Raw genomic sequence first — 12226 nt, forward strand, 5'->3', positions numbered from 1 at the left:
TAAAGTTTGCCTTGTTCTATTTTAAAAAGCTCCCTAGCAACTGGAAACGTGATCATACGGTTATTTTAGTCAATTCAATCCCATAACTGCAGCTTTAACTAAAATAACAGCCTGTGCTATGCATCTATGTGGCTAAAGCAAAGGGGAAAAAGACGTGATTTCAGGGTTTAGATATAAGCCCATGTTATTTTTATCATTATGAGTTAGAGCTGCATATTTACTGTAGCTTTAGAATCATACACTTTGAATGAAAACTTGGTTAGGTACATAAACAGGTGTGTGAATCATGCAGAAGTGGCACAAAGCAAAAAATTAATGCTGAGTTTATAGTTGGGATAAAATATTTAAATCAATGTGTGACAAGAGTGTGTCTATTAAACTGTTAAAAATTGAAAAACTTTTATGTTCAGTACAATAGATTTATTTAAGCGATATGTTCAGACTATTAAGAATGTTAATTTTCTTTCACTTTCCTATTGCTAAAAAACTTTTTCACTAAACACCTGATTTTGTTTTGCTCAAACGTTTTCAGTTTAATATTAGATATTGGATTTGACCTCAGCCTGACAGAACGCTCTTAGTGAGGCGACGGTGAGCCAAGCCATCTCGTCCAACATCAGCGTCTGACCTAACAAATGCTTTCCTAGAAGAACGGTCAAAATAAAACCTTGTAAACCGCCTTAAAACCTTCTAGATATTATTACGCCTCATGTGCTTGTAAAGGCAAGTATAGTGTGTATTCCTAAAACTTATGGCAGGATTTTGATGGTAGGACTCGCAGTTAAACACGACAATCCTCAAGGTGTGCTTTCTCCTGGTTAAGATGCATTGTTGATATTACATGTTCCTCACTTCCTGATTGCGGTTTCTCGACTTCGCAGCCAGAATGGTCAACAATGCAGCACAAGCATTGAGCAAGCAGTTCACTTATGATAAGCTATAATAAGCTCGGAGCTTTGAGACAGACGAGCCATGCTAGGACATTTGGAGGAGAAACACAGATTAAGCAGGAACAACTCAGCTCCAGCCACTGAGGACTTATCTGCTCGGTAAATTAAAACTATTTAAAAACGGGACTCTTAAATATGCGAAACCAGTTAATCCGTCAAAGTCCGCGACATGTACTGGTCGCATTTACTTTTTTTGAGAGGGAAAGATTGCGCAGTGCTAAAAACCAATGCTGAGGTTTTAGCACTTTTCTTTCTATTACACAATATATTTCTGTATAGTAACTGTTCTTGCTTTACATTGAATTTAAAAAGTAACAATACAGCTGATGTTGTTTCCAGATTAATGCTGTGCAGCAAACTCCTGAGGCCAGAAGGAGCAAAACAGCTACATTTACTGGTTAAATTACACGGAGGCTTCGATGGATTTCAGCATATAAATGCAAACTGTGCCTCAGATTTTTATCTGAAAACAACTTTAAAAAATGGAATCCTTTTACTTCCACTTCACAATTATGCACTACTTTTGCGCCAATTAAATCCGGGCAATACGCAGTTTATGGCTGTGATGCTTAAAAATTATGAAAAAGGATAAATGCTTTTGCGAGGCACTGTAAATGTGAAATGTTTACCGGGCCTCTCTAACAAGATAAGTGTGGCGCTGTTATCATTTGTTTCTGAATGTGCTTGAGCTCCAGACCTCTGTCTCGCTCCCAACAATCATTGCAAGGTGTCACCTCGGGGTCCGGAAAACTTAATTAGGAGGTAATCTTCAGATTTATCTCAAAGGAAATAATCATTTGCCGTAGCTAATAAACAATTTTTTTTTTTTTCCTGCCCTTCTTCCCCCGCCCCTCCACTCTCGTCTGCAGCTGGAGCCTGCACTGCGTTTGACCTCTGCGATTAACATTCGGCTTCTGCAGCTTATTCACCGTCAAACTGTGAAACTAGATTTACTGAGGGGGGGAGAAAAAAAAAACACAAAAAGCAAAAAACAACACACATTAAAGTAATAAACTCTGAGCCACTAATGACTCATTTGGCTCTCTGCGAAAATACCAGGTCCCCTGGAGCAACATGTAGCGCCCAGCAGAACCATAAAGAAGATCTTGGTTTACAACACAAGTTGTCTGTATCTGTGTGTGTGTGTGTGTGTGTGTGTGTGTGTGTGCGTGCGCGCTCGCAATTGGCTGAAATGTGATTTGGTGCTGATTATTGGATTGCAGGGTGCTGCTGACTAGCTCATTTCCCTTGCGTCAGGAGCTTCGCCCTGTTGCCATAGAGACGGTTATCATTCAAAAGCGAATCTACTTTTCTCGGATACGACCGAGCGAGGGAAGATCTCAACTTTTTTTTTTTTTTTTTTAAAACGAAAAGACGTTAATTGTGATGGAAAATGCTCCAAATGATTTACATTTTTTATTTTTTTTATTTTTAATGAAGCCCGAGCGTCCGCAGTGGAGTTACAGGTAGCGCTGTCAGCGGTAATATTCTTCAAGATTACAGATCCAATCTTAATCTGTCCTCTATCTCTCCTTTAATGCCCCTCCCACGCCCCCTGCACGCTCGCCGCCGCGATGCCGGCTCTTCATATCTGATGGCCGTGTTGTGCTTAATAACAAGCTACGACTGCAGCAGGGAGGGGCACTTTGGGGGATAAACAAATTAACAAAGCTATTCACAGCCTTTGCAACACCAGGGGGTCTGGGAGGAGTGGAAAGAGGGCAGCAAAGGAAGAAGAAGAAAAGAGGACTGCCTTCGCTAATCACTACGGGGGGCACGCGCTGCAATCACTTAGGCCCGGCGTTATCTCAGCAATCACGCGTCGTCCTATTGTTGTGTTAATTAGAAACTTTAATATGAGCCATAATATTGTTGCCTCGTTATTTGCCCAGTTACTTTTACCCCCAAATTAATAAAGAACCCACATAACTTAACGGAGACGGCACTAAAAGGCTGCAAATAAATCCGAGGAGGTGCGACTCGAAGAGCTGCCGCCGCGCCAACGTGCTCGGAACGGGCTGCGGAAGGGCCCGACGCCGACTCCGGCGATCACTCGGTGTGTTGTTGAGGGGCATGTAAGATCAGTGGCGAGCTCCGTTGCACGCAGGAAGCAGGCGGCGATTGTTGCAAGCGCAAGACAGCTTTGGCCCGACGTCACAAAGAAAACCGGGGGAAGAGATCTGCCAAATGTAACAGCTGCACTAACATGATTTTTACCAAGGGGGAAGAGTGCGGCCAACGCCGAGATGTTTGATTCCAGCTTGGCACAAACTGTAAGGGAATATTTCATATTTGTATTAAATGTCTGGAGTGCCCAGATTCAGTTAGCAGACTTTGGAGTGCGAAACTGACAGGAAGTCATTGTATCTACCCCTTTCACACAAACAAAACTTACATCAATTCTGTTATTGTTGTTTAAGGCAAAACATCTTTTCACTTTTCTGACTTACATTAAGCAAAAGGTGAAAGTTAATTTGCCACTACATATTTTAGTGCCAGTAAACCTTAAAGTCCTGAATGTTTGATCAAGATTACATCACAGTACAACCTTTATATTGACTTTTTGGTGAGCATCCATCTTAACACTGCCTGAAAATCCTTGTCGATCATAACAGAACAGGTTTTCTTGACAAGAAAGGGCTAAAGTGAAATAAGTGAACACTAATTAGGGATACAGAAAAAGATGGAGTGAGGATTTTTGCTCCAATAATCATATCTGCAGGAAACATGGAAGCGGCTAAAGATGACAACGAAGCTTTCCAAACTCGAAGACTTTAAACTGATTGCAAAACATGAATTGTCCAAAGTGTTGTAAAAACTGGCTAGAAGTTGCCATTAAATATTGTTAGTCTGATTCTTCTGAAACATTTTGTCAAAATCTAAACAAAAACAGATGAAATAGAGATTTTTCTTTTTTTTTTTTGGAAGCTGCTACTACGTTAGTATAGCTCGGTCGATTTTTTGACAGATCGCAGTCGCAAGTCGTCTCGGAAACAGATTTTTTTGATAGATAATAACTAAATCTGTCAGAGATATAACAATTTTAGGCAAAAAAAAGCCAAAAGCTTAAGGGAATGACTATCAATAAGTGGAGTATTGACATGATGTAAATTAGCATGCTACTCCTGTTGCAACATGGCAGACAAGAGGACTCTGCAGAAGAAGAAGCTATTATTTATGTATTTAATGATTTTTTTATGCTGTCATAGATCCCTGAAAACTGCTTACTTGTTTTCAATGTAAAACACAATGAATTGAAAATAAATTGAACATATTTTTTTTTAATAGCTCTAATATATTTAGCATGCAACAACTACCCACCTCGGTGCATGAGGTCAGCCTGATATGCGGCGAATATATTCGGAAAAAAATGATCATGCTCTCTAAGCAGAATGAATGATTTTTTTCTTTTGAATTGCATTATGATAATGCGAATAAATCCTCCGCTTAAATTTGATTTAATGAGGGACTGACTTGAAATCAATAAATCCAGGAGAAATCTGAACGGTTATTTGATGATGGCAAAACCACACCGGGGTAAATTCTCTTTCTCCCCTCGCTGTCACCGGCTCCTAGTTATTTCATTAAAGTTGCAGAATCATTATGTAATGAACCTAATCATGTGGCGGCCTGTGTGCGCCCCCCCCAACCCCCCTCCCCCCGACAAAGACATTAAGTCTGTGACCAACGTGAATTTCGCATTTCACAACTTGAATTTCGTTGATTTGCAGGCGAACGTGTCATTGACGCTCGCGTCCCATACGTCTCGGCGCGATCGCCGCGGTGACGTCAATAAGAAGATCAATCACCAGCAAACAGGAGAGGAGCATGACACCAATTAAAAGGTGGTGTCATCTCCAAGTCATCGCTCACACTTCTCGCTAATGCACTAATTACCGGGGCTGGGACATTAATGGAATAGCATGGCTCAGCCTGGGGATTAATCTGCATGGATTCGCCGGGGTGTGTGTGATGTCTGTCTGTTACGTGCGTGTGTGTGTGTGTGTGATTAATGCAAACCCCTGCCCGCTCCAGGTCTGACCTTGAGCGCCACCACAGGAGGGAAATGAACTGGCAAGGTGAAGAGGTTGGGATACCTGCGGATGGGGCCGCGGAGGGGGGCCAAACAGCCGAGGCAGAGGGGCCCGATCAAGGTTAAGGAAGACCGACGTAACGGGAAAGGATCGACTGGTACAGAACACGGCACAGGGTGTGACTCAGGATGCTTTAGATGTTTTATTTACAGAAGAAATCAAGTTAAGGTTTAGGGATATGATGGCATCATATACAATATTTTATAAAAGTATTTGTATAATTTGTGTTTTTATATGTTTTTTCACCTTTCAACCATAAACTGTGATGGACCAAAACATAGAGTAATTTTGTAAAGAGGAAGGAAAAGAAAAGGTGTTTTAAATTAGAAGTTACACCAACTAGCCAACTTTTAAACCTCTTCAATTTGAACAAATCTACTTAGATTATGATAAAATCTACTTCTCAGTTTATTGCTCATAAGAACGCTTGCAAACAGCATCAAGAAGGAGTACTGCTGTGGTGACTAGGCCTGTCACAATAAACAATAAATCCCATAATAAATTCAAATGAACTCACACATTTTCTTTTACATGATTTATAGTTTTTTATTTCTTTTGCCTCTCTCTTTTTACCAAAAACTGGATGACAAAAGTCTGGTGCTTTGGCCTCAACTAGCCCAATTTTGTTTACAGAGATTTCAAAACTTATTTTATTTGTCGTTTTGTTTATTTACTTTGGATACTTAAAATGTCTTCCCCTTCCAATGTTAAATGTTCAGTAGAATTTAAAGTTTATCAATCTATGAGAACGCGTTCTTGCATTATTATGCCGTTACTTGAAGATTGTCGCAAATCAACGATATCATCGTTTATCGCGATACCTTCTGGAACGATTTATCGTCAAGTAAAAATCATGACAGGATTAGTGATGACATGCTGAAGGATGTGTTGGAAAGAGTAGGAGCTTCTTAAAGAGACACAGGCCAATTGTGCATCGCCAAATTGCAAAGTGAAAGTTTTGCTACGTTTTATATATGGAGCATTTTTTTATAACAACTGAAGGTAGCAAAGTTAATTGATTTTGCTGCAGAATGGCACTATGTGCCTGGAAAATATATAATATCTCCTCCTTTAAGCAAATGATCAAGATATCTCAGCCATGTTGTTAATAATCACTCAGCTCTCCAGTATCACTTTAATATTGGACATATTGATTAAATAGAATGTGAAGAATTTGTTTAGCATATATGATTTCATACTAATACACCTGAAGGAATGAAAAAAAGCAAAAGCAATGCTGTGACAACATTTCAAAGAGATGAATATGAATCCTGAAATTAAACACATAAAGCCAAAGATTTAAAAAAAGAAGAAAAAACAGGTTGTACCTTGTCGTTACTATGGATTCGTAGAACCTAACCTTCCTTTGGAGCATAATTCTGTCATTTCAAAGACTTCGGAGCAACGTGACCTTTCATAAAAATACATCCCTGAACACCTGAATAGGCAACAGGAAGTGCAACACTGAGTTTGACCAAGAGGTTGAATTATAATACAGACAATTTTTTATTATGCAATGCAGTAGGAATGAGTCTTTCATTTAATTTTTAACATTATTCAAGTAAAAATAACCAGAAAAAACACAAACTGTAAATTCACACTGAATCTGACCTTGACTGATTGCATCTATATGCCTGTAATAAATGTTTTGCATTATTAAGTGAGACTTAATATTATGAAAATTTTAAATAAAAAAAATACATTCATAATGTGTTTTTTTTATCATTAAAATAGTAATAAAAGAACATAATGACATAATTTAATTCTGTACTTAAACATGTATGTAGTGGTTTATAGTTGTAAATAATTATGGACACATTTAAGTAGCCAGTTTCTTATTGTATTGTGACCCTGTTGGTTTAGTTGTTTCAACTGGACGCTTCAGTCAAACTCTAAATGCTGGTCTTTTATTTTGAAATAACCTATACTGCAGCAACATTATTTCCCAGTAAGCATATAATAACCAAACTTAATTGGTTTTTGTTTCTTTCGGTTTGGCAATTAGAGAACTATATATATATATATATATATATATATATATATATCCCAAATTAATGGCATTTTTCATGCTGTGGTTAATAGAAACAGAACAAAATGAGAGGTTTAAGTAATAAGACCAAAACCGAATGACATTTTTGATTGAGTATTAGGTAAATTGTAGGAAAAATATTTAAATAATAAAGAAGTGTAAAGTCATGAAGTAGTAGGACGAACGTGGACTGAATAAGATTTTAAAAATACACGAGAATGGCATGAATTTAATGAGAAAGTTGTTTGTGGGCAATGATGATGTGTGTGTGTGTGGGGGGGCGAAGACAAACACTAAATGAACCTTTGCCTGTGTGTGTGTGTGTGTGTGTGTGTGCGTGTGTGTGTGTGTGTGTGTGTGTGCGTGTGTTTGTGTGTGTGTGTGTGTTTGTGTGTGTGGGCGTGTGTTTGTGTGTAGTCATCACAGGATAATTACTGGTTTTCAGTGCTTTGGTCTGGGACGACTAATTTGCAATTTAAAGTATTCTACAAAGGGTCACGTTTGGAATACAATACTGCTCGAAAACAACAGTGGCAAATTTCAGCCGCCTGGCTCCTAACGCATATCGATCGCCCCGTTTTTGTTTATTTCTCTTTGTTTGTTGTTCCTGTATTTCTTCACCAGAAGAAGTCCGAATTCAAATAAATAAATAAATAAATAAAATAAAACCTTCCCGTTTACGTGATTCTTTCCTGAAGATTTAATGTGCCACTTTAAGAGGCAGGGCTCCAATGAACCTCATCAGCCAAAAGGTACAACAGTTCAGCAGTGACTCACCAATGACATATGTGAGCAGCAGGGCCAGCGTGAGGGTCAGCAGGGAGGCAGACAGGGCTGTGCACTTCCAGTTGCAGCAGCGGTGAGGCTTGTTGAAGGTAAACAGCGGCCTGGTCACGCTGCTGCGAGGGAGCGGCCGCGGCGGCGGGGAGTACACCGTCCCAGAAGTCAGAGGGTATCCCTGCCCCGCGCCTGACAGGAGGGCTGATGAACCCGAGCCCTGCTTGAACAGGAAATGTCTGCAGGGGAGGAAAACACAGAGAGAAAGACTTCACTCTATAGAAACCAGCGACATCTGTAAAGGGGCAAAGTTATTTCTTGAATTTCTGAAACGATCAGAGGTCTTTTTGGAGTTTCTGAGAAAATGGGAACATTTTACAGTGTAACACGGGGGAGAAAAAGGATGGCAGCAAAAAAAAAAAAACCTAATGGTTCTCCCAAACTTAGTGTCTGAAACTTTACATGTACAGGAAGAATTCAAATCCCTTTCAAATCATCCCTTAATCCTTTACTTATGCGTGTTCTTTGTGTGTTGTGTTGCTCTGAAAGGAGTCAAATTGTTGGGTCAAGGCTGATCAAGCAATATTATCAAGATTGTTTGTGTATGTGCTAACAAAATGACAGCAGTGGAAGACAAAATTAAGGTCACATCTTAATTTTAGGAACAGAGAAAACAAAACAAAACAAAAGAAAAAACAAAACACAGAACTAGAGATGCATCCTTTATGTGCCAAGTCTTCAGGTAACGCCTCTTTTGGATTTCCTTTACTACGGTCCAAACTCTATGTTTCTGTTTAAGGACTCTTTTTAACCCTTTTGTGCATGAATTATGATTCTTCGTGTCAGGATTTTTTTCCACATTTTTTAAAAATTTCTTAAGGCATATATAGAATGGAAGGAAAACAAATGTTTTTTTTTTGTTTTTTTTTTTGGGTGATCAATTATAATTTTCTCCAAATACAAAGTTATTTGAAAAATGTATCAGTAGTATTGTTCCTTAGGGATTATCTGATGTCACAAAATTTTTTTTTTTTACCTGCAAGCGTCATCTACAGTAGAAGGAGAGACAGAGTCGGTCGGCATGCTGTTTTGTCTGTCGGCCATATTGGATTTAACAAAAATAATTTCTTGCATTTGCAGCTGATGGCCAGTAGTTGGTAGTGTATTTTATGAAACCCATTAGTGTCCACTGCAGTGGTCTGTGTGCATTTATGACAAAAATCCACAAGAAGCTCAAGAAAATGGCTTTTAGACAGCTGTCCACTATAGTGACCGCTATGCATGAAAGGGTTAAGAAAACAAAAAACACAAAACAAATCAGAGTATCCTTCAGAGGAAAAGTATTAGCGTTTAAAACAGAAATAATCAAAAGCCTTTTATATGATTCAGTTCTGCAGTTTATGGAAGCTGGTTGGGAAATACAGCATCATCCCAGAGTTCACACATTCACAGTCTGGGAGTTTGAGTCAAAACACCTCGCTCTAGCTGTAGCACCTTGTGCCGTCCTGGGTTTGGTGACTGAACAGAATCATCTCGTAAAACAGAATTCATAATTTAGCTACACAAAAAAAACGGCAGCACCCAGTTCAGGGTTTAAATATGCAATTAATTACTATGAGTCAAGGCTTTTTAATAGCGAAACTCGAGGCTAACCAGCGTTCACAAGTGTGAAGTCGTGTAAACCACCAAGTACTAAACATTGGGCCTGTTGGACGTGAATGTGAGTGTATTTATCAGAAGGAACGAGCTGAAACTGATGGGAAGCTGTTCAGGGTAAGGCAGATTTCATCAACTTGCAGATGCAGATCCAGAAATCTTTCATCAAAAGTGGGAAATAAAATATTGACGTTGGCCATGCCAGAAGCTGCATCCCCCGGTGGGCTTATAATGCGCCTGCCGGCCTTGGAGGTAGACATGTTGAATTTTAGAGCTTACATGCAGCTGATAAAAAGTAACTCTACTCCATTTATTTTTCCCTTTTTTTTTTTACATTTCTGCGTCTGTTTTCGCCTTAGTAAAGTGGAGGAAAAGCCGAGAATCACCCGAACTCCGTAAACGCTCCACGCAGCTGCTGCAGCACCTCGGGCGCCATGTTTGCCTTCGGAGCATTCCAGAATCAGCCCTGGGTCGTCGTGGTAACGGCTCCACCACTGCGATTGGATGACTCCTCTTTGAGGGAGGTGTTCAGCAAGCTGTCAATTAATTACTGTCCTCATCTTGTATGGTAGGAGCTGTTTTTGCATCTTGTGTTCCACAAACTACACGCCACATGGGACCGCCGTCTGCATCTTCCTAAAGTAGATTACAGTCGGAAGTTGGGAACAGTCACAGTCGCTGTGCAGGTCTATCTAGGACAGCGGTTCAATGCTTCACCAATTACTCTAGCAAGACACAAGCTTTTTTTTTCCTCAGGTATCGTGTGTTTTATTCGGATTCTATTTATGTAAATCTGGACTCGGCGGAATTAAGTCTCACTCTGAGCTACGCCTGGACGAAACTCATTTAAAGGGCCCTGAAGGTGGGAGATTTTAGTCGAGACCCCTCTGCGCCTATCTTTTTTGTTATTCTTATCCAGACCATGTTAGGTTCACGCATCAAACAGAAAACCGTCTGTCTCAGTTTGCTAATGGACAGCGGTCCAGCCCTGCTGAACCTTAAGCCGTCAAATCAGCTTTTCCTAAACGTGTAGAAGTTGGTAATTTGGGGGGAACTGTTAATATCCCACATGTTGTGCAACACTCGTGTGCTTTTAATCTAACTGTGATTTTTAAAAGGTGAGGAATAGGTCATCAAAAATTTATAAAGGTGGTTACAATCAACGGGAAGCAGCACAAGGAAGAAGCAGTGGGATTCCTTTTGCAATTTACAACATTCTCCCCAATGCATTCTGGGACGAGGGAATTTACAACAGTGTTAATACCCAGCAGCAACCTTTTTTTTATTTATTTATTTTGTTTTACATTTTTATCACATTGCAAACACAAACTTTAGTGTTATTTTATGTGATGCACCAACAGAAACTATCACAACATTGAAAATTACACGTTTTTTTATGTATGCATAGACTTCACAAGTAGGCAAACATATTCAGCAGAGATATAACTTAGAGTAGGAGCTTCTTAAAGAGACAGAGGCCGACTTCAGAGTGCCAGATTGCAAAGTCAAATTTCTTTTAAGTTATATTTCACTTGATTTACTTTTGTAACAAATCAAGGTAACACAATAACTTGATTTACCTTCAGTTAAAATGTAGTGGTTTGGGACCACTGCAAGCCTACTAAGAACTGGTCTTCAACATAAGTGTAGCAGATTTTCACAGCTCAGGTGGGAGGTCCTATCAGCGAGTCTAATATCAGCTGTGCTTTTCACAAATCTACTTTTATGGAAAGCTGTAAAAATGAGCAGACTGCATCCTACTGTCAGAAACTGTAAGCCAAAGCAGTTGTTTCTATACATAAAGTGCCATTAGATTTGCTTAAAGATTGTGAGCAAATTTAATCACCAGGATTTGCTCAGATGTAGTCGGTCCAGGACCTCCATCCTCATCCAGAAATCAGATTTGAAGCATCGAACATAAAGCTTCAGAACCTCTGGTCTGTGTTATAGGATCCCAACAAAATACATTAATGTTTGTTAATGTGAATAGATTCAATTTAATTCATTTCTAAAATATTTTATATAGGAATACTTTTTTTTTTTTTTTCAAGGAACCATAAACCACTTCGCAGGTTTGCTCGGGCAAATCCCCAAGAAAATCCAACTTTTCTGATGACACACCATAAATTTAGCAGTCATAAAATATTAAACCTCCAGCTCTTATCCCGCCCAAGTCCCTCATCCTTTGAGGAACCCCAGACTTAACCAGGGGGCTTCTCTGGCGCAACCTTATGAGCCACCACTGCAATGCAGAGCAGCAATAATATGAAACAGATTGAAATAGCGCTGGCACACACGGATCAATGACTTACCTATTCCCTTTGACACATCAAAGCAACTACTTAAGTTATAAGGCTGTTAGATGACGATGGGGCTCATTTTCATTACGAAATGTCTGAGACAGTAGATGAAGATAGGGGACTGAGCTGAAGGGCAATTAATCTGGGTACCATTTCATCTATATTGTGTTTAGATAATGGAGGGCAGAGGCTCGGCGGTGGCGGATGAGAGAGCACAAGAATGGGTGGTGGTGGGGGGCATTTTCCAATTTGGAAAAGTGGATCTAGGCAGAGAATTAATAGAAGCGCCAGCTTATTGTGGCCACAACTGGAATGGTTACGTTGGGGCTAAACTGTTGGAATATTTTCTTTTTCTTTTTTCTTTTTTTATGGCCGTGCTTTTATGGTTCCCAATCATTATAACAAATGAAAACAATATTT

The 12226-nt window shown here is 39.5% G+C and overlaps 1 protein-coding gene across 1 annotated transcript in view; it reads right to left on the minus strand.

Annotated features, from left to right (window-relative positions):
* Positions 1-12226, minus strand: part of tenm1 (teneurin transmembrane protein 1) — a 332218-nt gene that overhangs the window by 199173 nt on the left and 120819 nt on the right. The window contains exon 5 of the mRNA XM_015052017.1: positions 7851-8089. Within this exon, the coding sequence (XP_014907503.1) occupies positions 7851-8089 (239 nt within the window). The remainder of the gene's footprint in view (positions 1-7850; positions 8090-12226) is intronic.

This window comes from Poecilia latipinna, unplaced genomic scaffold, assembly GCF_001443285.1.
Source record: "Poecilia latipinna isolate Pla-1442-1.1 unplaced genomic scaffold, P_latipinna-1.0 Scaffold1081, whole genome shotgun sequence".
Lineage (NCBI taxonomy): Eukaryota > Metazoa > Chordata > Actinopteri > Cyprinodontiformes > Poeciliidae > Poecilia > Poecilia latipinna.